The sequence below is a fragment of the Monodon monoceros genome, unplaced genomic scaffold, assembly GCF_005190385.1.
Source record: "Monodon monoceros isolate NGI ecotype Baffin Bay Population unplaced genomic scaffold, NGI_Narwhal_1 Super_Scaffold_5, whole genome shotgun sequence".
In the NCBI taxonomy this organism is placed as follows: domain Eukaryota; kingdom Metazoa; phylum Chordata; class Mammalia; order Artiodactyla; family Monodontidae; genus Monodon; species Monodon monoceros.
The window spans coordinates 1620928-1648334 of NW_021703782.1; the positions used below are offsets into that span (position 1 = coordinate 1620928).

At 43.7% G+C, this 27407-nt stretch overlaps 1 protein-coding gene across 1 annotated transcript in view; it reads left to right on the forward strand.

Moving 5' to 3' along the window:
- The window catches only part of PALLD (palladin, cytoskeletal associated protein), a 376813-nt gene that overhangs the window by 154721 nt on the left and 194685 nt on the right, over positions 1–27407 (forward strand). Inside the window, exons 3-7 of the mRNA XM_029201922.1 lie at positions 4550–4616; positions 11839–11944; positions 12724–12798; positions 16889–17030; positions 17626–17649. Coding sequence (XP_029057755.1) covers positions 4550–4616; positions 11839–11944; positions 12724–12798; positions 16889–17030; positions 17626–17649 — 414 coding nt within the window. The remainder of the gene's footprint in view (positions 1–4549; positions 4617–11838; positions 11945–12723; positions 12799–16888; positions 17031–17625; positions 17650–27407) is intronic.

Consider the following 27407-nt stretch of genomic DNA (forward strand, 5'->3'; position numbering starts at 1 on the left):
TTTATGTATATATTTGACCTGCGGTCGGTTGAATCCACAGATGCAGAACCCGTGGATATGGAGAGCCGACTGTATCTTTATTTTACACACCTTTCTGGGGAGACGTTTAACATGGAAATAAATATATCTGTTGATAGTAGAATGAAACAAATTCTGGTAAATCGCCACAAATGTATTTGAAGCAGCCATTAGAAAACTATAAAGCACGTTTATTAACGTGGAAAGGCACTTCACAATGTATCGAGTGGGGAAAAAACAGAAATTGAACAGTATTACATCATAATATTATGTTTATTATACGTGTGCACAGGGGTAAACTTCAGCAAGATATGATCCAACGTGTCTGGGTGGTGGTATTCCGAATGATTTTTTTCTTTAATTTTTGCTATTGTGCATTTTCTGGGTCTTTTCCTACAAGGAAGTATTACACGGGATAAGTTTTTAAAATGGTGAGGGAGCACCTTTTAAAGGCAAGATGGGAGGCTCATGGTTGTGACTTTCCCGCCTGCTCTCCATCACTAGAGCAGCTCAGGGACCACCAGCATTGATTCCCCACTGCGTGGAGAAGAGTGTAGACACAGGTGACCTGTAGGGAGGTGAACAGTTGATGAGCAGACGGGCAGGGGGTGACCACAAGCGCTGGGGCCCTGCCCCTTTTAGATGGGATTTGAGAAACAGACATGGATGAATGTCCCTCTGAGCCAGGGGTGTTCTCCCCTGCCCAGTAGGTGCAGAGCTGGGGACCGAGGGGTGGGAACAGAAGGGGAGTGAGGGGGGATCGCACTGGGGGAAAGGGGCCTGCAGAGCAGCTCTGTCCCCACCCCAGGTGGGAGGTGACATTGAGATCCCAGAAGGCTCGGTCAGGTGTGCAAAAACCAGCAAGCGCATCCTTATCCAGTGGATGTGAACCTCTCTGGTCCTTGTTTCCCGGCAAGTCAGTGAGGAAAAAGCCTCAACAAAGAGCGAAAGCAATAATGGCTTTTTAGTCATCAGAGGGGATTTTTCCAGTGATCTAAACGTTGGGAATCAGATGAAAAATAGCTATTCCTCTCCCCGGCTTCCGGCCGCTGAGTGTCTCTGGTGCCGTCCTTGGGGCCTGCCTGCTCCCGAGGGCTCTCCGGGGTCTGGGGGGCTGCCCGCCCTCGGGCCACGGTGACCTGCTGACCTGGGGTGCCAGCGTTTCTCCTTGTCTGTCACCTGGTTTTGCTGCTTTGCTGTTTGTCTTGCTCGGTTTCCCTAGTTCCTCCTGCACAGGTAGTTTGCCCCTCGACCACGCTCGTGCCCAGACACCAAGTCCAGCCGTGCTGGCCGGTGTGCAAACCCACCCTGTGTCCCTGGCCTTCCCCCACCCCCCCCAAAGCCGCAGCTGCTCGCTCGTCCCCCAGCTCACCCCCTGTCACTCATCCCAGCAGAGTCACCAGCCTGCCCTGAGCACCGGAGATGGCGGCTGGGGGCGGGGATGCGTGGTCTCGGGGAGCCGGGGCCTCAAGTTCAGACCCTGTGCCACTGCCATGCAGTCCCGTGGCCTCACGCAGCCCCTTCCCCTCCCTGGTTCCTCGGGTCTCTGGTCTGTAGTTGGACGCAGCTTCCCCTCTCAGGGAGGCTCATCGTCGTAATGACCAAACGCCGACCCAGCCGATGGCCAGGCACGTGGCACTACTCAGAATGGGTGTGCCCTTCCTGGCCACACCTCAGTCCAGTCCTCAGAGGTGTGATGTCCTGAGTGGCTGAGCAGCTCCGAAGAGGCAGCACAGAACATGTCTGGGCCACTCGGAAAGGACAGAAATCAAGGAGGGACCCGGTAGGCGCTTCCCACGGGAGCAGATAATGTAATTAAAGGTTCAGATGTGGGGAGAGGCCAGGAGGGGGAGCTCTCCGCTCCTCTGATCTTCATCCGGAGCCCCTCTTGGCAGAGGCTCCCTTGCACCCTGCATTCCCATCCCTCCCCGGACCCCCGGCTTTATGCCGTCCTATTTCATTAACCACCACGTCATGCGTTCATTTGTCTGCGTCTGTGTCCGCACAGAATGGAAGCTCCCCAAGGGCAGGGAGGGGTGTGCTCTTCACTCCAGCATCCTTGTTACACAGCCGGGTGTGCACGAGACTAGTGGAAATAGCAGGCTTTTAATTTACTGAGCAGAACTCATGGGTCATCTAAGTTTATTATTTTGTTTTAAACAGGAAAGGTGTGTTACAGGAAAATTAACCTGACATAGATGAAGACAAATTTGAGAGGGATTTGGGAGGACAGGGTGGTCTGTGTGTCGTGATGGTCCAAGACTGGGGATTGCTGTAGAAATAAATAGGAAGGACCACAAACACCCTGCAGTCACCTAAGCAGGGCTTTTACCATCAGTAATAGCAGGAAAGCCATGGTAGAGAACAGTCACGGGAGGGAGCACGAGGCACTCTTGCCAAGAGAATTAGGTAAACGTGTACATTCTCAATGTATCAACAGGCAAATAGAACCAACTACAAAGAGCACAAGTATACAGCAGCAACTAACACAACAATGTAAAGCAATTATACTCCAATAAAGATGTTAAAAAACAAAAAAAAAGCGCATGTAGTGTGATTGCATTTGTACAAATACATGCACAAATATACAGCCATCCCCCCTCATCCAAGGTTTCACTTTCCATAGTTTCAGTTACCACGGTCAACTGTGATCCAAAAATATTTTATGGAAAATTCCAGAAATAAATGGTCAGTTTTCAATTTTGCCATGTGAGCAGTGTGATGAAATCGCTTGCCTCAGCTTCGACCGCCAGGATTTGAGTCATCCCTTTGTTCAGCGTGTGCTGCCTGTTAGTCACCTAGGTTGTCATGCTGACTGTCCCAGTGCTCGTGTTTACTCACCCTGATTTTATTGATACTAAAAATGGCCTGAAAGCACCAGAGGAGTGATACTGGCAGTTTGGATGTGCCAGAGAAGCCGTGCAGTGCTTCAAGTGAAAGGTGAAAGTTAATAAGGAAAGAAAAGAAAAAAAAAGTATGCTAAGGTTGCTAAGATACACGGTAAGAGCAAATCTTTTGTCCGACACGTTGTGAAGAAGGAAAAAGAAATCCATGTTCATTTTGCTGTCGTGCCTCAAACCCTAAATGTTACAGCCACAGTGCATACATAAGTGCTTAGTTAAGCTAGAAAAGGCATCAAATTTGTACAATAAGATATTTTGAGAGAGAGACCACATTCATATAACTTTATTATCATTTTTATAATCATAATTATATTGTTATGTTTGTTTATCTTATCATTAGTTATTGTTGTTAAACTCTTACTGTGCCTAAGTTACAAATTAAACTTTATCTTAGGTGTGTATATTTAGGAAAAATAGTACTAACAGGATTTGGTGCTCTCAGTGGTTTTGGGGTCTTGGAATGTTATCTCCCTTCAATAAGGGGAGGCCGCTGTATGTTTGTTAATACATTCAATTTATCTGAAAAATACAAGCCAGACTGTTAGCGTGTGCAGAATGGCACCAGGGAAGGGACCTACTGGTCTTCAGTATTACATCACACAATTCTGTGCTACTTGGTTACTTTTCTATAAGCGCGTATTATTTTACATTAAGATATTTTAAATAGATAATTTAAATAACTCGAGTTAAGTATGTCTCCTAAAAGAAGTATCAAGTATGTACTTCTGGGGCTTCCCTGGCGGTGCAGTGGTTAAGAATCCGCCTGCCAATGCAGGGGACATGGGTTCGAGCCCTGGTCCAGGAAGATCCCACATGCCGTGGAGCAACTAAGCCCGTGAGCCACAACTACTGAGCCCGCGCACCTAGAGCCCGTGCTCCGCAACAAGAGAAGCTACTGCAATGAGAAGCCCACACACCACAACGAAGAGTAGCCCCTGCTCGCTACAACTAGAGAAAGCCTGCGCACAGCAATGAAGACCCAACGCAGCCAAAAATAAATTTAAAAAAAAGAATGTACTTCGAACCATCACAGTTATTTTAAGTATTACCTAAAATCTCTTGTCACAAAATACATGAGCATTAAAATGTAAGGACAGTTTGCATTTTGGCCTAAAAATCCAACAAGGTGACCCATAATCTAAACACAATAACGAAGCAGATGAGTTTGGGAAGGAATGATGCAAAATTAGAAACCCTCCTATTCAAGAATGAAGCCATATCAGAGTCAGAAAGCATCTCCTAATTAATGAGAAATGAAGGTATTGATAATCCACACCATGTAATCTTCTGGGAAAGAGTTGAAGTTTAAAACTATGGATGTTTTACACACAGACACACATGCATTTATTTCATAGTTGAGAAGCCATTTAAAATCGTGGTTATGATGGCCAAAGGGACAAAAATGAAACTGATAATAAATCTGACACTAAACCCATACTGCTTTGAAGAAAGCTTTTCTTGGTAGTTCTGTTTTTAAATGATTATCTGAAAAAACAGTCTGAGTAAAAATGGTCTGAACCATTCTCTATTTCAAAATAAGACTCTGTACATTATTGTCTGAGTGAAGAGCATTACCTTTGGAAGCAATTATAGGTAGTACTTACATCTTTTTTTTTTTCCCCACTCAGGTGCCAGTTCAACAGATTCTGACAGTGAAAGTTTAGCATTCAAATCAAAACCTGGAGCCATGCCACAGTAAGTACCTACAATTCCATCAATTATAAGCAAAGACTGTCAACAGAATTGTGCTCTGTGATGCCACTTGTGTTGTGCTCTGAAGAGGTCAGCTAATGTCAATCAAGAACCAAATGCTTGAACCTAGAACACAGTTTTTAACTTATGAATTCGAACTTTGAAATCCACATTTCATCATCGATGTGCCAGAGTCTAACCATCAACCATGTTAGTTTCAGTGACAACTAACAGGTTATAAATGTATGAAAGGAACACTTGTGTTGAGGGAAAATTACTTAAATCATTACTAAAACGTAAATGTCAACCAAGTTATCCATACATATTAGAACATATCTAATTAGGCCAGAAATGGGCTTCCATTTGGATGAAGTCTATTTCTAGTTACATCTTGTCATGAAAATCTCAAAATTTAGTTTTTCCTACGAAGACATACAATGTTAGTATCTTAATCATTTTGCAAAAATAAAGTAAAATTGTTCCCATCCTCCCTGGGAGCAAAGACTGCCACCACGTTCGTCCTGCCTGCCGTTTGCTGCAGAAGATCTGAGGAGGCATGAAGAATACCAATGTCCAGGATCCACCACCAGAGAGCTGGCATCTGGGTTGGGCCCTCAGATTTAAAGGATTTTATTCTGCATTTGTGAATCCAAGCAGTTGTGAATTTTGCCGTGCGGCTCACAGTGTCTTGGTGCCCTGACCCTGTGTCAGGCCTGAGCGTCTGAGGTGGGAGAGCCGAGTTCAGGACATTGGACCAACAGAGACCTCCCGGCTCCACGTAATATCAAACGGCCAAAGCTCTCCCAGAGATCTCCATCTCAATGCTAAGACCCAGCTCCATCAAAGACCAGCAAGCTACAGTTCTGGACACCCTATGCCAAACAACTAGCAAGACAGGAACACAACCCCACCCATTAGAAGAGAGGCTGCTTAGAATCATAACAAGGTCACAGACACCCCAAAACACACCACTGGATGCAGTCCTGCCCACCAGAAACACAAGATCCAGCCTCATCCACCAGAACACAGGCACCAGTCCCCTCCACAAGGAAACCTACACAACCTACTGAACCAACCTTAGCCACTGGGAGCAGACACCAAAAACAACAGGAACTACGAACCTGCAACCTGCGAAAAGGAGACCCCAAACACAGTAAGTTAAGCAAAATGAGAAGACAGAGAAACACACAGCAGATGAAGGAGCAAGGTAGAAACCCACCAGACCAAAAAAATGACGAGGAAATGGGCAGTCTACCTGAAAAAAAATTCAGAGTAATGATAGTAAAGATGATTCAAAATCTTGGAAATAGAATGGAGGAAACACAAGAAACGTTTAACAAGGACCTAGAAGAACTAAAGAGCAAACTAAACAATGATGAACAACACAATGAATGAAATTAAAAATTCTCTGGAAGGAATCAATAGCAGAATAACTGAGGCAGAAGAACAGATAAGTGACCTGGAAGATAAATTAGTGGAAATAACAACTGCAGAGCAGAATAAAGGGAAAAGAATGAAAAGAATTGAGGACAGTCTTGGAGACCTCTGGGACAACATTAAATGCACCAACATTTGAATTATAGGGGTCCCAGGAGAAGAAGAGAAAAAGAAAGGGACTGAGAAAATGTATGAAGAGATTATAGTGGAAAACTTCCCTAATATGGGAAAAGAAAGAGTCAAGTCCAGGAAGCACAGAGAGTCCCATACAGGATAAATCCAAGGAGAAACACACCAAGACACATATTAATCAAACTATCAAAAATTAAATAGAAAGAAAAAATATTAAAAGCAGCAAGGGAAAAACAACAAAAAACATACAAGGGAATCCCCATAAGATTAACAGCTGATCTTTCAGCAAGAACTCTGCAAGCCAGAAGGGAGTGGCAAGACATATTTAAGGTGATGAAAGGGAAAAACCTACAACCAAGATTACTCTACCCGGCAAGGATCTCATTCAGATTTGACAGAGAAATTAAACCTTTTACAGACAAGCAAAAGCTAAGAGAATTCAGCACCACCAAACCCGCTTTACAACAAATGTTAAAGGAACTTCTCTAGGCAGGAAACACAAGAGAAGGAAAAGACCTGCAAAAACAAACCCAAAACAGTTAAGAAAATGGTAATAGGATCATACATATGAATAATTACCTTAAATGTAAATGGATTAAATGCTCCAGTCAAAAGACATAAACTGGCTGAATGGATACGAAAACAAGACCCACATATATGCTCTCTACAAGGGACCCACTTCAGCCCTAGGGACACATACAGACTGAAAGTGAGGGGATGGAAAAAGATATTCCATGCAAATGGAAATCAAAAGAAAGCTGGAGGAGCAATTCTCATACCAGACAGAATAGACTTTAAAATAAAGACTATTAGAAGAGACAAAGAAGGACACTACATAATGATCAAGGGATCAATCCAAGAAGAAGATACAACAATTGTAAATATTTATGCACCCAACATAGGAGCACCCCAATACATAAGGCAAATGCTAACAGCCCTAAAAGGGGAAGTTGGCAGTAACACAATCATAGTAGGGGACTTTAACACCCCACTTTCACCAATGGACAGATCATCCATAGTGAAAATAAATAAGGAAACACAGCTTTAAATGATACATTAAACAAGACGGACTTAATATTTATAGGAATTCCATCCAAAAAAACCAGAATACACTGTCTTCTCAAGTGCTCACAGAACATTCTTCAGGATAGATCATATCTTGGGTCACACATCAAGCCTTGGTGAATTTAAGAAAATTGATATCGTATCAAGTATTTTTCTGACCACAACACTATGAGACTAGATATCAATTACAGGAAAAAATCAGTAAAAAATACAAACACATGAAGCCTAAACAATGTACTACTAAATAACCAAGAGATGACTGAAGAAATCAAAGAGGAAATCAAAAAATACCTAGAAACAAATGACAATTAAAACACGATGACCCAAAACCTATGGGATACAGCAAAAGCAGTTCTAAGAGGGAAGTTTATAGCAATACAATCCTACCTCAAGAAAGAAGAAACACCTCAAACAACCTAACCTTACCCCTAAAGCAATTAGAGAAAGAAGAATAAAAAAGCCCCCAAAGTTAGCAGACGGAACTAAATCATAAAGATCAGATCAGAAATAAATGAAAAAGAAATGAAGGAAACAATAGCAAAGATCCATAAAACTAAAAGCTGGTTGTTCGAGAAGATAAAATTGATAAACCATTAGCCAGACTCATCAAGAAAAAGGAAAAAAAAATCAATAGAATTAGAAATGAAAAAGGAGAAGTAACAACTGACACTGCAGAAATACAAAGGATCATGAGAGATTACTACAAGCAACAATATGCCAATAAAATGGACAGCCTGGAAGAAATGGACAAATTCTTAGAAAAGCACAACCTTCAGAGACTGAACCAGGAAGAAATAGAAAATTTAAACAGACCAATCACAAGCACTGAAATTGAGACTGTGATTAAAAATCTTTCAACAAACAAAAGCCCAGGACCAGATGGCTTCACAGGCGAATTCTGTCAAACATTTAGAGAAGAGCTAACACCGATCCTTCTCAAACTCTTCCAAAATATAGCCGAGAGAGGAACACTCCCCAACTCATTCTACGAGGCCACTATCACCCTAATAATACCAAAACCAGGCAAAGATGCCACAAAGAAAGAAAACTACAGGCCAATATCACTGATGAACATAGATGCAAAAATCCTCAACAAAATACTAGCAAACAGAATCCAACAGCACATTAAAAGGATCATACGCCATGATCAAGTGGGGTTTATTCCAGGAATGCAAGGATTCTTCAGTATACACAAATCTATCAATGTGATACACCATATTAACAAATTGAAGGAGAAAAGCCATATGATCATCTCAATAGATGCAGAGAAAGCTTTCAACAAAATTCAACACCCATTTATGATAAAAAGTCTCCAGAAAGTAGGCATAGAGGGAACTTTCCTCAACATAATAAAGGCCATATATGCCAAACCCACAGCCAACATCATCCTCAATGGTGAAAAACTGAAAGCATTTCCACTAAGATCAGGAACAAGACAAAGTTGCCCACTCTCACCACTCTTATTCAACATAGTTTTGGAATTTTTAGCCACGGCAATCAGAGAAGAAAAAGAAAGAAAAGGAATCCAAATCGGAAAAGAAGAAGTAAACCTGTCACTCTTTGCAGATGACATGATACTATGCATAGCGAATCCTAAAGATGCTACCAGAAAACTACTAGAGCTAATCAATGAATTTGGTAAAGTAACAGGATACAAAATTAATGCACAGAAATCTCTTGCATTCCTATACACTAATGATGAAAAATCTGAAAGAGCAATTAAGGAAACATTCCCATTTACCAGTGCAACAAAAAGAATAAAATACCTAGGAATAAACCTACCTAAGGAGGCAAAAGACCTTATGCAGAAAACTATAAGTCACTGATGAAAGAAATTAAAGATGTTACAAACAGTTGGAGAGATACACCATGTTCTTGGATTGGAAGAATCAACATCGTGAAAATGACTATACTACCCAAAGCAATCCATAGGTTCATTGCAATCCCTGTCAAACTACCAATGGCATTTTTCACAGAACTAGAACAAAAAATTTCACAATTTGTATGGAAACAAAAAAGATCCTGAATAGCCAAACCAATCTTGAGAAAGAAAAACGGAGTTGGAGGAATCAGGCTGCCTGACTTCAGACTCTACTACAAAGCTACAGTAATCAAGATAGTATGGTACTGGCACAGAAAGAGAAATATAGATCAATGGAACAGGATAGAAAGCCCAGAGATGAACCCATGCACATATGGCCGCCTTATTTTTGGTAAAGGAGGCAAGAATATACAATGGAGAAAAGACAGTTTCTTCAATAAGTGGTGCTGGGAAAACTGGACAGCTACATGTAAAAGAATGAAATTAGAACACTCCCTAACACCATACACAAAAATACACTCAAAATGGATTAAAGACCTAAATGTAAGGCCAGACACTATAAAACTCTTAGAGGAAAACATAGGCAGAACACTCTATCACATCAATCACAGCAAGATCCTTTTTGACCCACCTCCTAGAGAAATGGAAATAAAAACAAAAATAAACAAATGGGACCTAACTAAACTTAAAAGCCTTTGCACAGCAAAGGAAACCATAAACAAGATGAAAAGACAACCCTCACAATGGGAGAAAATATTTGCAAATGAAGCAACTGACAAAGGATTAATGTCCAAGATTTACAAGCAGCTCATGCAGCTCAATATCAAAAAAACAACCCAATCCAAAAATGGACAGAAGACCTAACTAGACATTTCCACAAAGAAGATATACAGATTGCCAACAAACACATGAAAGAATGCTCAACATCACCCATCATTAGCGAAATGCAAATCAAAACTACAATGAGGTATCAGCTCACACCCGTCAGAATGGCCATCATCAAAAAATCTACAAACAATAAGTGCTGGAGAGGGTGTGGAGAAAAGGGAACTGTCTTGCACTGTTGGTGGGAATGTAAATTGATACAGTCACTATGGAGACTAGTATGGAGGTTCCTTAGAAAACTAAAATTAGGGCTTCCCTGGTGGCGCAGTGGTTGAGGGTCTGCCTGCCAATGCAGGGGACGTGGGTTCGTGCCCCGGTCTGGGAGGATCCCACGTGCCGCGGAGAGGCTGGGCCCGTGAGCCATGGCCGCTGAGCCTGCGCGTCCGGATCCTGTGCTCCGCAACGGGAGAGGCCACAACAGTGAGAGGCCTGCGTACCGCAACAAAAAACAAAAAACTAAAATTAGAACTAGCATACCACCCAGCAATCCCACTCCTGGGCATATGCCCTGAGAAAACCATAATTCAAAGAGTCATGTACCACAGTGTTCATTGCAGCTATATTTAAAATAGCCAGGACATGGAAGCGACAGATGAATAGATAAAGAAGATGTGTCACGTATATACAGTGGAATATTACTCAGCCATAAAAAGAAACGAAATTGAGCTATTTATAGTGAGGTGGATGGACCTAGAGACTGTCATGCACAGCGAAGTAAGTCAGAAAGAGAAAAATAAATACCGTATGCTAACATATACATATGGAATCTAAAAAAAAAAAAAGGTTTTGAAGAATCTAGGGGCAAGACGGGAATAAAGACAGAGACGTAGAGAATGGACTTGAGGACACGGGGAGGGGGAAGGGTAAGCTGGGACGAAGTGAGAGAGTCTCATGGACTTATACACACCACCAAATGTAAAATAGATAGCTAGTGGGAAGCAGCCGCATAGCACAGGGAGATCAGCTTGGCGCTTTGTGACCACCTAGAGGGGTGGGATAGGGAGGGTGGGAGGGAGACGCAAGAGGGAGGAGTTATAGAGATAGCTGATTCACTTTGTTATACAGCAGAAACTAACACACCATTGTAAAGCAGTTATACTCCAATAAAGATGTTTTTTAAAAATAAAAAATAAATAAAGTAAAATCTACCGAAATTTTGTAGAAAACTCCATGGACATCGAGATCGTGGTAATACATTTCATTGATTTGCTAGTATATACATAATAATTATAGCCATTTAACATCCAATAGTCACTGAATATTCATGTTAAAGGGATCTTAATAAGATCACATACTCTGCCACCTGTGCATCCAGCCAGTTATCTTAGGTTTAGTGAAGTGACATGAGTCGCTTGAGATTACACAGCCCATGACTTAGCACAATTGGGCCTGGAAACAAGTCTAAGTTTTATGCACCAAAGCAAAAATTCCAAGATACTCTTGACTTTACACAGTGAGAAGCCAGAACAAAGAACAGCTGCTAGACTGAAAATAGACAATGAGAACTCTGCATTAAATATAGAACCCCCAACCCTACACGTTTTACGTATCTGCTTAGTGTTAGAGACTGACCTTTTTCCAAGTATTTTCTTTTCTCTTAGGATTTCCAGTTCAGTAATTTCAGCTCACTGGTAAGAGCTGAGATACACAGTTACATGCGCCATTTTTCCTTTTTCTGTGTGTTTTGTTTACTAATGTCTAGGGCCATCTGTGCCTATACTGACCACCGCTATTCTAACTGTAGGTGTTGGGTCCTGATGTCGGAAGCACTTACAGTTGAAGCGGGTTGAGTAGACATAAAGAAACTGGGCTGTTCTGTGGAAATGTTTCAAATACTTCCTGCTTAAAAAATTCTGAGTGAACCCTTGGCCCCTTATCTTCCAGGGCTCAGAAGAAAACAACTTCCGTTTCCTTGACGATAGGATCATCATCTCCAAAGACAGGGGTGACCACAGCCGTGATTCAGCCACTGTCTGTCCCTGTTCAACAGGTAAGTGTTCCACAGCCTACAAGGAGTCAAACTCACTGAAGTTTTCCCGTCCTCTAAGAGCTAAACAGATAATACAGAAAAAAATTCGCTTTCCTTCCCTTCACCATGCAGTTTTATCCTGCTTTTTTATTTCACTGTAAGACTGCTTTATCCAAGAAAGAAAAGCAGTAGAAATGACTGGAAAGCCATTGTAGTAAGTTTACTTTGCAAAACACAAACCATGAAGGTTTTTTTAATGTAAAAGATTAAAATCTAGATGTTTCTGAATCAACTGTGATACTTTGTGCTGTGACGAGTATCTTCAAACCCAACACTTTTGAAATGTGAACTCATTCCTACCTCCTAAGTGTGTCTAAGGAACATCGGTGTGCCCTCCAGGTACTGGGCACCCATGGGTATTTTAGAAATTCTAGTATGTGACTCACTCTGTGATGTGTAGCGTACACAGCCAGTGAAGAAAACACATCTGAGATCATAAACTGGAAAGGAACCAACCAGTAGAAGTTACTCAGCGATGGCACGTATAGTAGGTATTTCCTTTAAACCCCTAACCCAGAGTGGACTTTACAGAAATAGTTGTGATTAAGGCAGTGGACTCCTTTTAGTGTTTGATATTTAAGTATTGGTAAGTATGTAATGAATGCTAAGCCCTGTCAGCGGCCGTGCTGTCACTCACACGGGTCCCTCTTGGGCACCGTCCCAGTAATGCCAGGTCATAGAGCCCATCTTTTCAGTGGTTCGTATGTTCCAAGTTTGACCCATGTGCCTCTGCTTTTCAGGCTCCCAGCCCCACCTCGTGCCTCTGCCGGCCAGATGGACCCACAGCCGCCTGCTTCCCGCCTGTTTTCACCAAGGTCTGGCATCTGTGCGTCTCATTCAGTGGGTCTGCTCTGGGCCTTAGGTTCCATTCCCCTGTGGCTTCGTGGAGCAGTGTTTAAAAATTACAACGAGTGGATGAGCAGGCTCTTTTCATGGTTACCTTTGGGCTGAGTAGATATTCGTTGCACAGCTGCTGTGTGACCGTAATTTGTAAAGGGTGTGAGAGAGGTGGCCCTGCTCACGTTGGACCTGACAGAGCTCAGAATAGACTGGGAAACAGTACAAGAAACAACACAAAATGCTGTGTAGGGAACTGGGAGAACCGGCAAGTTTTATAGACATTTTTTTAAAAAACTGACTAATTTTCAGTTTGTCCAAGTTGGTGTTTTGTGTTGCCAAGCTGATGACATGCATTTCATTGGTCAACTGGTCAGCTCAGAAATGGTCCCATGTAGTATTTCTTCTCTGTTTCCTACCCCCCTTTTTGAGAAAGTTATAAACTTTATTTTTTTTAGTGGAGTGTAGTTGATTTACAGTGTTGTGTTAGTTTTAGGTGTACAGCAAAGTGATTCTGTTATACATAGACTTTTTTTCAGATTCTTTTCCCTTATAAGTTATTACAAAGTATTGAGTATAGTTCACTGCGTCATATAGTAGGTCCTTGTTGTCTATCTCTTACACGATATAGTGTGTTCATGTCAATCCCAAACTCCTAATTTATCCCCCCTCCTTTCCCCTTTGGTAATCATAAGTTTTCTATGTCTGTAGGTCTGTTTCTGTTTTGTATATAAGTTCATTGTGTCAGTTTTTTTTATTTGAAAGACATTTTAAAAGGCACAAGTAAAGGGAGAGGTGCACCATGCCTGTGCACCAGTACACTGTCAGAAGTCATGACCCTAGACCAGTCTCTAAATTCAATGCAAATCTAGCTCAAATTCCAACAGGTTCCTTGTTTTTATTTGTGTTTGATGTTGAACTTGGCCGTTCGATTCTAAATATTTTGTGGAAGAAAAAGCGACGCAGAGCAGCCAGGGCCCTCCTGCACAAGCAGGAGGAAATGGTGTTAGGGATCTGAGATGTCAAGACTTCCCAAGGCCAGAGCATCAGGAGAGCAGTGCTGGCTCAAGGCTGGACAAATGGACGAACGAGGCCCAGAGAGCGCCCACAAGACGCCCAAGCAACCCACGGTCACTGAGCAGGGTGGGTTCTTCAGCAGAGGTGGGCCCCGACCTCACACTTTTCACAAAAATCAATTCCAAGTACCTAAAGACAGATGTGAAAGCAGTTTCTATAAACCCATCATCTAAAAGCTATAAATCTGCAAGGCAGCCAAGAAGAGCATCTGAATAGTCTTCATGTAGGGAATGATTTCTCTTTCCTAAGCCAGCCTGCATCCAGCTTGCTTAAAGACCTTTTCATAAACAGGGTATTGACCGGAGGATGCAACAAATGATAATTGTTGACAGCAACATTGAAGTCGCCTCCCAGGATAAAATACCCAAAAAGAAAGAAAACAAGGCATGTCAAACCTGCCAACAACCGTCGGTGTAACTGCCCATGAGGTCGTCCATCCTTTGGTGCTTAGAGCAGGAGTTGTTTACGGAGGGGTGGGCACGACACGTTTACCTGTAGTTTAAGAGTTTTTCTCAAGCAGCCTCGTGAAACTGGCCGGGAAATCTGTGTTACCTGCCACACTATTGCTGGGGACACAGTTGATTTTGGAGCCAGAGCCGATCAAGCATGTCCTGGTGGCACCAGGGAGGGGAGAGGCCCCGAGAGTTTCCTTTCCTCCCTCAGGGCCGCGGAATTCCTCCAGGGCCATGAGAGACCCTCAGTCCCAGGCACACACCCTGTTCCTTTCCCCTGCAGTGCAGTCCAGCTCCCGAGACAGAGGTTCCAGCAGCAGTGTCCCCCCTTCCCCAGAGAAAACCAGGAAGCGTTCTCTGAGCTTAATAGAAAGAAAAGCAAACCAGAATTCAGCATTTTTACAAAGCTTGAGTTTTTAAGTTGCAAACTGTAGAGTGGCCGGAGCTCAGGGCCATGTCCCCATGCCTGCAGCTCCGTGTCCTGGGTCTGGACAGTGGATGTCCCCCCGTTCTGTATGGTCTTCTTCTTCCTCACTGGCACCTGTGCCCTTTCCCTGTGGGCGGCGCCTCTCCCTGCTCTGCACTGTCCTTTGGGGGCCTGGGCTCTGGTTCCGGAGGGGATGGTGGTGACGGGGTGGCCTGGGCTTTGCAAGTCCACTGGTGCCTCCATCCATGCTCTCCCACGTCGCTGGGAAAGGTTCCCCGGGGCTGAGCCGGAGCCGCAGAGCTGGCGGGGACAGCGGGGCTGTGAGTCACAGGGACACACATGGGGCCAGGAGAGTGGCCTGCTCCGTGTGGTGTTTCTCCCCAGAGCGGTAGACCCTCCAAGGAATCTCAGTACCAGGTGGACCTGACAACGAGAGATGCTCTTCTGTGGACCCTGAAACACCCAGGGGTCCCAGAGTCTGCCGAGTGGACGACCCTGACTGCCAAGGTCAGCCTCTGAAGGTGACTCTTGGCCTCCCTTGGGGTCATCACTGTGGTTCCTACGAGCGAACCATGTTTACGGTGGCTTCTGTCAAGAGAAAAAGCTCACTCCAGGAGGGGCCAGGTGGCACACCTGGGCTAACTGCAGAGGTTTGACTGTATAAAGTCTTTGGCATCTTCCCATTTACCACCTATGTGATTTTCCAGTGTTTGAACAAAATGCATAATCCTAGGAGCAAACAGAGTCCCCCTGTGGTGTCTGAAGGCTCACACATGAAGAATATTTGTGCAGCATCTGTAACGTGCTGTGAACACTTCCTGGACAAGCCGGGGGGGTTGATTCATCCGTCCACATAAGCTGGACCCCGTGGGCCATATCTTCCCTGCTGATCTGCTAAATTAGCGCTTTCTTGACCAATCAGAAAGTGAAAGTCAATTTAAAACCAGAGATTTTCCTACAGTTAAAAGCAAGGGTGGAGTGAGAATGCACTCAGAAGTAGATAATAATCTTCACCTTTCCATTAAAAAAAAAAACAAAAAGACCTTAGCCACCAAAATGCTCATGAAATGCCTTCCCGGACTTCGCAGTAGACTTTTATGGTCCTGCCCGCATCATGGACTTTGAGGATTCCCACGGGGCCGGGGCACACACAGTTGCTGCAGGGTCTGTTGTTCCCAGCACACCATTGGCTGGCTGTTCAGAAAAATGTAACAAGCAAAAACGGAAATAGAAGAAAAAAAAAAAACCAACTTCCTGATGTGAATTTGTTTGCTTTGGGTCTCTGCATAGGTGAATTACTTGATCATATTTGACATCTTTTAAGAATTCTTCATGTCCTTTATCAGATGCAATACTCTGTAGTCAGAAGGGTAGATAGCCAGAAAGTTTCAGTGGGCCCGTGGCTAAGCAATTGCAGAGGGGAAGGGCAGAGTGCGGACACCTGGAAGGGGCCAGTTATTCCTTTAGTATTTAATAGCCAGTTTACAAGCTTCACGTCTTTGCATCTGTGAAGCCAAACGCATTTATGGTCTGTTGGGTTGTAAACATTTATTGGGCTGGAGTTGGAGTAGGTGGCACCAGGGTGACAGCAGGGGAAGAGGCAAGGAAGGTCAGGTGGGGGAAGTGCTCCTGTCTTCTTATTTCACTCAGAATCTCCAAATGAGAAAATGCCAACCCTCATCCTGGTAAAGCGGACCCAGGAAGCTGGCGGGCAGAGGTGGCGCCCCGCAACAAGCTCAGAGCTTGGGAGACAAGTGGGGTCTCCTTGCCTTCCTGTCTGGGTCTCTCAGGAATCTACACTCAGATGGAGTGCGATTCTTTAAAGACGTTTGCGTTCCACCAGCTCACTCTTCAGTGTAGATAAAGGTACCCGTTACTGTAAAATTCCATGAATACTAGAGCCGTACCTTTGCAGGGTGGGCCCAGCGTTTCTGCCGGCCCCATGGGAAGCCTTACTCACTTCATTACATGCAGTTAAAGGTGTTTCTCCTGAGCTGATTTTATGATGCAAAGCCTGCGTTTGCTTCTCTAAGGTTGGGAAGTGTTGCTCTCTGTTGTGAAGCTGGGTGAGACCACACCAAGGCCTTACGTGCACGGATCCTTGCATTTCAGGAGCTGCAAAGCATCTCAGCCTCCAAGGGACAGGCAGCCGTGCTGGAGTGCCGGGTCCGAGGCACGCCCCCATTGCAGGTCCAGTGGTTCCGACAAGGCAGTGAAATCCAGGACTCTCCAGACTTCCGGATCCTCCAGAAAAGTAAGGAGAGGGGCCCGTCCCACCACCCCCAGGTCTGACCAAGCCCTCTTGTCCAGCTCCAGGAGAACCGGGAAGGGCTTAGTCACTGAGATGCATGGATTTCTTCCTTCCTCCCTCCCTCCCTCCCTCCCTCCCTCCCTCCCTCCCTTCCTTTCTTTCTTTGCGTTTTATTTGTTTTAATATTTAATTTAATTTTTACTTTATATTGGAAGATAGTTGATTTACAGTTTTGTGTTAGTTTCAGGTGTACAGCAAGGTGATTCAGTTATATGTATACATATAGTCATTCTTTTTCAGAGCCTTTTCCCATGTAGAATATTACAGAATATTGAGTAGAGTTTCCTGTGCCATACAGTAGGTCCTTGTTGATTATCTAATTTATATACTGTAGTGTGAGATGCATAGATTTCTGTTCTCCGAGTGGGGAGGGCGTGCAGGGTGCAGCACATTAAAGCCGCCCTGATGGAGTTTGTCTTCACCATTTCTGCAGACATGTCCTAGACAAGGTCACAGAAAAAGATGGGTAGGTTTAGTATGAACGGAAGCCCAGTCTAATACTCTGTTTTGATTTCTTTTTTTCTCATGTGGGAAACAGAACCTCGATCCACAGCTGAACCTGGTAAGAAGCTTTTTCTTTTTTTCTCTCTGGTAATGTATCTCTTTGGTTTCAATAGCTCTTTGTTTCCATTTTAAAGCCATCAGCAGAACAGTGTTTTTGCAGTTCCCTGGAAATGTGAAACCCCCTTACAGACAATATCTTCTTTATCGTGGGGTCTGCACGCTGCGTTTTACATCAGGTTCTTTATTAGGGAAACATGAAGTTCCATTCAGACAAGAAGGTCAGGCTTAGTGACTGAAGGCTTTTAAAACTGTAGTCTGTTATACTCAGAAAGCAAGCTGAGCTCAAGATGAAAAAACATCCTGCTAAGATTCCAGGAGAAAAGAGTGATCTGCGGCATATTTCTGCTGACCAAAAGCCACCAACAGCTAGACCCCAGCCTGGAAATGCACCTCACGGGAAAGCAGCCCAAGGATGTCAGCAGAGTGACCACCGGGCGTCTCTCATTTATGTGCCCTGACCCATGAGCGCTTCCTCTGCTACACCAGGAGGAAAGACATCTTGCCCTGGAATTGCACATCCCTGGGCCTCGTCAGAGCCATGTGGTCCAGAAGCCCAGGTGTCCTCCCCTCCCGCCTCGCACTTCTTGTATTTTTATGGCTCCTCATAGGCGAAAACGATGTTTATAAGAGAAGCAGAAATTTTTGTCCGGATGTTTCACAGTACATCCACCTCGAAGACTACTTTCTTAGTATCTTTCCCATCAGCAAAGTCACCAGTTTCACTCCCTTCTTGCCAAAGGGTGGAAAATGTGTGTCTCTGCTTCAGCATCACGCAGACCCGGCTGCACATCTCTTGGGAGCCAGACCCGGCTTGGCCTTTCTCGGGGATCGTGGTGGCTCCTGGTCAGAGAGACCGAGGCCAGTCCTGAGCCTCTCACACCCGCGCACCGGGGCCTGGAAAGCAGAGTGTGAGCCTGTTAGGGTCCAAAGCGGAAGGGATGCTGAGTGTCATCCTGAGGGAATTGATCTGATGCCTTCTTTTTTTAAATTAATTAATTTTTATTGGATTATATAGTTAATTTACAGTGTTGTGTAGTTTCAGGTGTACAGCAAAGTGAATCAGTTATACACATATATATATATATCTCCACTCTTTTGTAGGTTCTTTTCCCATATAAGTCATTACAGAGTATTAGTAGAGTTCCCTGTGCTGTACAGTAGGGCCTTATTATCTATTATATATATACAATAGTGTGTATATGTTGATCCCAATCTCCCAATTTATCCCTTGCCTCCCCTTACCCCCTGGTAACCATAAGTTTGTTTTCTGTCTGTGACTCTACTTGTGTTTTGTAAATAAGTTCATTTGTGCCATGTTTTTAGATCCCACATATAAGTGACATCACATGGTATTTGTTTTTTTCTGACACTTCACTCAGTATGACAATCTCTAGGTCCATTCATGTAGCTGCAAATGACATTATTGTGTTCTTTTTTATGGGTGAGTTATATTCCATTGTATATAGGTACCACATCTTCTTTATCCATTCATCTGTTGATGGGCAGTTAGGTTCCTTCCATGTCCTGGCTACTGTGAATAGTGCTGCAGTGAACATTGGGGTCCATGTCTCTTTTTGAATTATGGTTTTCTCTGGATATATGCCCATAACTGGAATTGCTGGATCATATGGTAGCTGTATTTTTAGTTTTTTAAGGAACCTCTACACTGTTCTCCATAGTGGCTGTACCAGTTTACATTCCCACCAGTAATGTAGGAGGGTTCCCTTTTCTCCACTCCCTCTCCAGCATTTATTGTTTGTGAGTTTTTGATGGTGGCCGTTCTGACGGGCCTGAGGTGGTACCTCAGTGTGGTTTTGATTTGCGTTTCCCTGATGATTAGTGATGCTGAGCATCTTTTCATGTGCGTATTGGCCATCCGTGTGTTATCTTGGAGAAAGGTCCATTTAGATCTTCCTCCCATGTTTTGATTGGGTTGTTTGGTTTTCTTTTCTGTTGAGCTGCATGAGGTTTTTTTATATTTTGGAGGCAAATCCCTTGTTGTTCGCTTCATTTGCAAATATTTTCTCCCATTCCGTGGGCTGTCTTTTCGTTTTGTTTATGGTTTCCTTTGCTGTGCAAAAGCTAATTGGATACCTTCTTGTTGTGAGTTACACCCAGACCCCACTGCCCACCTGTACAGTCCCCACGTCAGGTACTGTGGTCACTTTTCAAACTGTGGAAACAACACAACTGCATGTTTTGCTGTGACATGGCTTTGTGTAAAATTGCACAATGCTGTTCCCTGATACAGGGGACTTCTGAGACTCAATCTCCTGCATGACCTGATGTGGAAATCCTATAGGGGGTTAAGGCATATCTTTTACATTACTATTTTAAGTAGACTAGGCAGACATGGATAGATGGATAGATAGATGAATGGACAGATGGACAGATAGATAGATAGGTAGGTATAAAAGTAGGAACCAAATATCTCCTTTATCCACAAGAAAGTTTGTGTGAACAAATCTATGGAGTAGGTTATCTCTTCTGGTGCTTTATGTACAATAATACTAAAATCTTGGGCCAAAAATTCTGAAGGCATTCCTGGTGGAATGGATTAAGACTGCTTTGGTCTTGCATTTTGGATTCTGTTTGAGTTCGTGCAACTCTTCTTTCATCGTGTTTTATCCATTGTCATCACCTACACAGGTGATATGACTTATTAAATGTCTCCTGTGATCTGTGTTGGAAAATCATAAACTAAGTATCATCTGAAAATTTAGAACACTGGGGAGAAACTGCATAGTTTAGTTTCTGAGTATGTGTGTGTTAGAAAATTGAAAGCTCTCAACACACCAACTAAGAAGGAGTATTTGGGTGAGGAGGGAAGAGAGAAACTCCTTCAGCCCCTCCACCACCCCTCAGACCCCATACACGCCTGTCTCAGTCGTGTTTGCTGTTTTGCTTCTAGAATATAGTTTTTTTTTTGTTGTTGTTGTTGTTTGCGGTACGTGGGCCTCTCACTGTTGTGGCCTCTCCCGTTGCGGAGCACAGGCTCCGGACGTGCAGGCTCAGCGGCCATGGCTCACGGGCCCAGCCGCTCCGCGGCATGTGGGATCTTCCTGGACCGGGGCACGAACCCGCGTCCCCTGCATCGGCAGGTGGACTCCCAACCATTGCACCACCAGGGAAGCCCTAGAATATAGTTTTGATCATGAATTATTTAGTGAAACCAGTCCTCAGCAGCATCATGGGGTAGTCTGACCTCTAGAATGTTCTTAAATGCTTTTTGCTTTAATGTGGCAAAATCATGCCAAGAAGAGCGGGAGACGGAAGGCCTTCCTCGTAAACTGCACGTCCTAGCAGTGTATGAAAAAGTCTGCCCTCCCTGTGTTCGCTGAAGTTTCCTATTTTCGATCGGAAGTTCGATCTGGAAGCATTTAAGAAAACAGACTCCTCCGTTCAAACCACAATAATAGCGCTTGCTGAAGACAGATAATTCCTGATAGAGCGATATTTCAAGCAAATCTGTCAATCCAAGGCAAACACGTATATAGTCAGGAGCTATGAAAAACAAGACACCACTAGTCTTCCTCGACCTCTGATAATTCCTCCACAATTATATTCTCCACGACACGGTTGGAATTGCTTCCTTTTTTTCATACAGGACCATTAAACACTCTGCCTCAGAGAAATTCCCTGGTGGTCCAGGGAGTCGGCACTTCCACTGCCGTGGTCCGGGTTTGATCCCTGGTCAGGGAACTAAAATACTGCAAGCTGAGATGCGTGGCCAGAAAACAAAAAAATACCCTTCCTCAGAAATCTACACTTGACACGGAGAATTAAATAAAATCCACACGCATGAACGACTGTTCAAGTGACTGCTCACATGAGTTGTTATGAGTTAGAACTTTAGAACAAGCACACACTGACACATATTTGTAGTTAAACAATGTCCTGACTTGCCTGACAGAACCAGGTATGATTACGATTCCTTTACTCATAGGCGAATGTTTTCTAACATTGACTTGAAGTTGATGATTGATGCTTCCAGGGGAAAAAACAGAACATGTATTGAGTCTTTCACTGTCCTTAAATGACCTGATGGACTATTGCATCCAACACACAGACCTCTCAACTACTCAACCTTAGAGAATGTACATAGGAACTGGCTTCCCTTGTGGCTGTTTTTTAGCCACTGTTAAATGGAGAGGAGAAAAATTGACATGACTACGATACATCTGAGGCAAGAGATGAATTTTACAGAACTAGGTTGGAGATATTCTCCAAATGCTAAAATATAAGTAGCCTTTGAAATTCAGAACATACCGGAGCATTCTGGTTTTCCTGCCCTCTCTCCCATTCCTGACATGATCACTCGTGCTCTCTCCCCGCCGGCTCGGCCTCCCTCCCTCCCTCCCTTTCTTTCCCCATATCCCCCCCTCATTTATTTATATATATCTTTTTTTCTTCTCTTCACTCTCCTTCTTTTTTCTTATTCATGGGCAAGATATTTTAAAGCCCTAGAAATGAAACTGAAATGCACTAGTGCCTGGTCACAGCCCCCGTAGGGATTAGATGTTTAGGTAAGGAAGGAAACAGCCCATTCCCTGCGATGCATTTGTGCAACGGAAACAGGTTTTTCTTGTCACTCCTCTGCTGGGTCTGTCTGATGTGTTTTCCACTCCTATCTTGTCTAGACAGAAGTCAGCTTGCATCACCCATCTTCTCAGACAGCTTTGTGAGTCCATAGCAGTCAGCTTACTCAGAACCCACATGTGTCTGTCATAGTACCTGCTCTGGCCTCCTTTGTTGACGTTCCGACTTTACCCTGATTGCATCCTTCAAAGACCAGTTGGGGGGCGGGCAGGGCCACAGAAGACTCCTTCAACAGCTGTCCGCGCTCAGGTCCTGACTCATACGTCTGCAAACAGCCACAAACTGTATCGCGTTACTTCTATAGCACTGTCTCATGACACGCAAAATCGAAACTCCAAAAACCAACGTGTCTTACTGGTTGGGGAACGGTGCACATAAAAGTGCAGTGCCCTGACTTTCAGTGTGCATCCAGGGCCACCCACCCTCCTAGATCTTGGAGAGTGGAATCTGTGCTTTGGTCCCGTGAGTCACGATGTGAAGTAAATTACAGTTTAAATGTACTGAGGTGCTGAGCAGTAGGGGGGCAACGGTGAGGATGTGTGAATGCGATTCCAGGTTAAGATTGGAGTAAACAAAAGTGGGTTGGGTAAAGCCTGTGGTTCCCAAACTGTGTGGCAAGGCGCCCTGGGTGCCACACCGTCCGGCAGAGGTGCTGGAGATGCTGGAGATTTTTGACAAACACAGTGACACTTGACATCTCATGGGGACGACTGCCGGCTTGAAACAGTTCCGACGTTACATCACTCTACATTCTCTGCTGTGATGTCATCTTTGTGAAACTGAGTTTTTGGTGTGTGTGTGATAAAAAGCAAGTCCCACGTGAAAATCAGGTGGACTGTGAAAGCAGGCTGGCTGGGTCCCATCTGATTCCAGGAGGGATTGTGCCCTCCCAGCAGATACACACATCCATTAGTAAGTGATTGTGGTGATTTAAGAATAAAATATTGGTATTTTTCCTTCAATTTATATGTATTTTTTAAAACAATAACTAACTTGTTAAGACCTAAATATTATTACGTTCTTTAGAAAGAACTGCTTAACAAACGAGGCTATTCAGTATATCTTTAGGTTTTGGAGCACTGTAAAAAATGACTGAGACACTTAGGGTCTCGTGAACCAAGAAGGTTTGGGGAGAAATCTCTGGGGAGAGAGGGAAAGGCACCAAGACACCAAAGGGAAAACTGCGTGACTGTTGGAACCCTGAGATCTGTGTGCCTCTGCCCCGCCCCCCCAAACTGGCCTCTAGAAGGCCAGCCTGGTGGAGACCGAAGGGCTCATTTCTGGGTGATGGCAGCATCCCAAGAGAAAAAAAAATCCATCCATAATGATGCGGGAGTTTCTCCAAGACAGAGGCCATCTAGATTACACCCCGGGGAAGGCCAGGGCGAACGGCCGGTCTCTGCTGTCCAGATTCCCGTCAGCTCAGAGCCACGTCGGACAAGAAGAGATCAAAGGCGTCTGAAGAAACCTCCCTCTGGGATGATACAGGAGAGCACGAGCAACTCCCCAGAAAGCAGCTTGGAGGAAACAGACTTGCAAAGAGAAGAAGATGTAAAAACAAAGCAACGCTCTCGTCGGAGGGGTAAGAAAATCAGCGCATCCAAGAAGTAAAAATAACAGGTATGAGGGGGGAGGAGAGGAGAGACGTTCAGAAATCAAGGAATGTTTGCGATGAAAAAGCTGGTAGCAGACATGAAAGTTAGGAAATGTCTCTCAAAGTAGGAGAAAAAGACAGAGAAGGGATGTAGAGAGAAAAGATAAGAAAATTAGAATGTAGAGATCCGCCCCGGTAGACTACACGTTCATAAGTAGGATTCCAGGAGGAGAGAACAAAGGGGAGAGATTATCAATGAAATTTGTTTTTCGTTCCCCAAACGGAAGGATATCAGTTTCCAGATTGAAAGGACCCGCTGAGAGCACAACGTATGAAAACACATTGACAGCAGCGTGTACCGCTGTGAAATTCACAACATCCAGGACGAGGCCATGATTCTCGCCGTGTCCAGGGAGGAAGCACCAGGTCACAGCAAACTAACAGTATCAGAGTGACCTAGGACTTCTCAGCAGGCTTACTAGGCACACAGACAGCGAAGCAACGCCTTCCAGATTCTGGTGTAAAATGACCTCCAACTCCTTAAGGAGATGTGGTCAAGATTTTTCAGAGTTGCAGGGTCTCAAGGATTTTCCTCCACAGCTTGTCTGTAGGGTGTGCTCCCTGCAGCGAGAGAATTCACCGGCCAGAGCAAGATGTGAGGACAGGAACATGACAGCAAATGCAGCCAGAGGCCGGGGTCCCCGGAAGGCACGGCTACACATCGATGTGTGACAAGGACAGACACGGCAAGGCATTCATCCCTGAGAGCTCAGGGCCACTGCCCATCTCCTGCCCTGACAACAGACGGTTGTGGGTGAGCTGACCCCAGGTCGCATCTCTGCTTGGCCCGGCCTTTCACTGCCTGCCGGGTCAGTTGGGAACACTGTTACCACCCACGGAAGTGCTCTGATTTGACCCGGTGCTGAGATCTGGAAGTTGGCCATGTTGACCTTAAAAAGAGGGATTTCGGAGACACAGACACCACCAGTGATTCCTCCGGGCTGTCACGTTCCTGCCCATGCTTAGCCCCTCCAGGTGCCCACCGACCCACCCCCGGGAGCCCCAGATTTCCCAGGAAACCTCGTGGCCTTGCCCACCCTTTACCCCTGAGGGCTTTGGTAAACGTCTGGGGAAGTTGAACTTTTTTCTGACGGTGGGAAGGTGGCCTTTTTTTTTTTTTTAACATCTTTATTGTAGTATAATTGCTTTACAATGGTGTGTTAGTTTCTGCTGTATAACAAAGTGAATCAGCTAGCTATATGCATACGTATATCCCCTCTGTCTTGCGGCTCCCTCCCCCTCTCCCTATCCCACCCCTCTAGGTGGTCACAAAGCACCGAGCTTATCTCCCTGTGCTACGAGGCTGCTTCCCACTAGCTATCCATTTTACATATGGTAGTGTACATATGTCAATGCTACTCTCTCACTTCATCCCAGCTTACCCTTCCCCCTCCCCGTGTCCTCAAGTCCATTCTCTACATCTGCGTCTTTATTCCTGTCCTACCCCTAGGTTCTTCAGAACCATTTTTTTTTCCTTTTTAGATTCCATATATATGTGTTAGCATACGGTATTTGTTTTTCTCTTTCTGACTTACTTCACTCCGTATGACAGACTCTAGGTCCATCCACCTCATTACAAATAGCTCAATTTCGTTTCTTTTTATGGCTGAGTAATATTCCATTGTGTATATGTGCCACATCTTCTTTATCCAGTCATGTCAGTGGACACTTAGGTTGCTTCCATGTCCTGGCTATTGTAAATAGAGCTGTAATGAACATTGAGGTGCATGTGTCTTTTAGAATTATGATTTTCTCATGATATATGCCCAGTAGTGGGATTGCTGGGTTGTATGGTAGTACTATTTTTAGTTTTATAAGGAACTTCCATACTGTTCTCCACAGTGGCTGTACCAATTCACATTCCCACCAGCAGTGCAAGAGAGTTCCCTTTTCTCCACACCCTCTCCAGCATTTATTATTTGTAGATTTTTTGATGATGGCCGTTCTGACTGGTGTGAGGTGGTACCTCATTGTAGTTTTGATTTGCATTTCTCTAATGATTAGTGATGTTGAGCATCCTTTCATGTGTGTGTTGGCAATCTGTATATCTTCTTTGGAGAAATGTCTATTTAGGTCTTCTGCCCATTTTTGGATTGGGTTGTTTATTTGATATTGAGCTGCATGAGCTGCTTGTATATTTTGGAGATTAATCCTTTGTCAGTTGCTTCATTTGCAAATATTTTCTCCCATTGTGAGGGTTGTCTTTTCATCTTGTTTATGTTTTCTTTTGCTGTGCAAAATCTTTTAAGTTTCATTAAGTCCCAATTGTTCATTTTTGGTTTTATTTCCATTTCTCTAGGAGGTGGGTCAAAAAGGACCTTGCTGTGATATATGTCATCGAGTGTTCTGCCTATGTTTTCCTCCAAGAGCTTGATAGTGTCTGGCTTTACATTTAGGTCTTTAATCCATTTTGAGTGTATTTTAGTGTATGGTGTTAGGGAGTGTTCTAATTTCATTCTTTTACATGTAGCTGTCCAGTTTACCTAGCACCACTTATTGAAGAGGCTGTAGGTGGCTTTTTCTTTACACAACAAGATAAATGCTTGTTAGTCAGCATTTAAAAACTTAGTGAAGTAAGTCAGACAGAAAAAGACAAATATCATAGGATATCGCTTATACATGGAATCTAAAGAAATGGTACAAATGAACCTATTTACAAAACAGAAATAGAGTCACAGATGTAGAAAACTTATGGTTACCAGGGGGTAAAAGGGGAAGGGATAATATGGGAGATTGGGATTGACATATACACACTACTATGTGTAAAATAGTTGACTAATAAGGACCTACTGTATAGCACAGGGAACTCTATTCAATACTCTGTAATGGCCTATGTGGGAAAAGAATCTAAAAAAGAGTGGAGATATATATATATATATATATATATATATGTGTATAACTGATTCACTTGCTGTACAGCAGAAACTAATACAACATTGTAAATCAACTATGCTCTAATAAAAATTAAAATAAAACTAAAGAATACATTTTTGAAGGATACATACGTATGTGGTAAACATATAAGGAAAATCTAAGGAGTGATTATCTCTAAAGGGAAAGGAAGATTCAGCTGGGGAGGGCGTATGGGGCATTCTGCAGTATTGGTCATCTTTTATTGCTTAAACTTATTGATGGGTATGCAGGGTTTCATTTCATTGTTACTCCTTAAACTGTGCATTTTTATTAAAAATTTTTTTTATTGAAGCATAGTTGATTTATAATGTGTTTATTTCTGCTGTACAGCAAAGTGAATCAGTTTTACATATATATAGTCTTCTTCATATCCTTTTCCATTATGGTTCATCTCAGCATATTGAATATCGTTCCCTGTGCTCTACAGTAGGACCTTGTTGTTTATCCATCCTATATGTACTAGTTCGCATCTGCTAACCCCAAACTCCCAATCCATCCCTTCCCCAGCCCCCTCCTCTTTGGCAACCACAAGTGTGTTCTCTATGTCTGTGAGTCTTAAACTGTGTACTTTAAATATCTTTCTCTATATA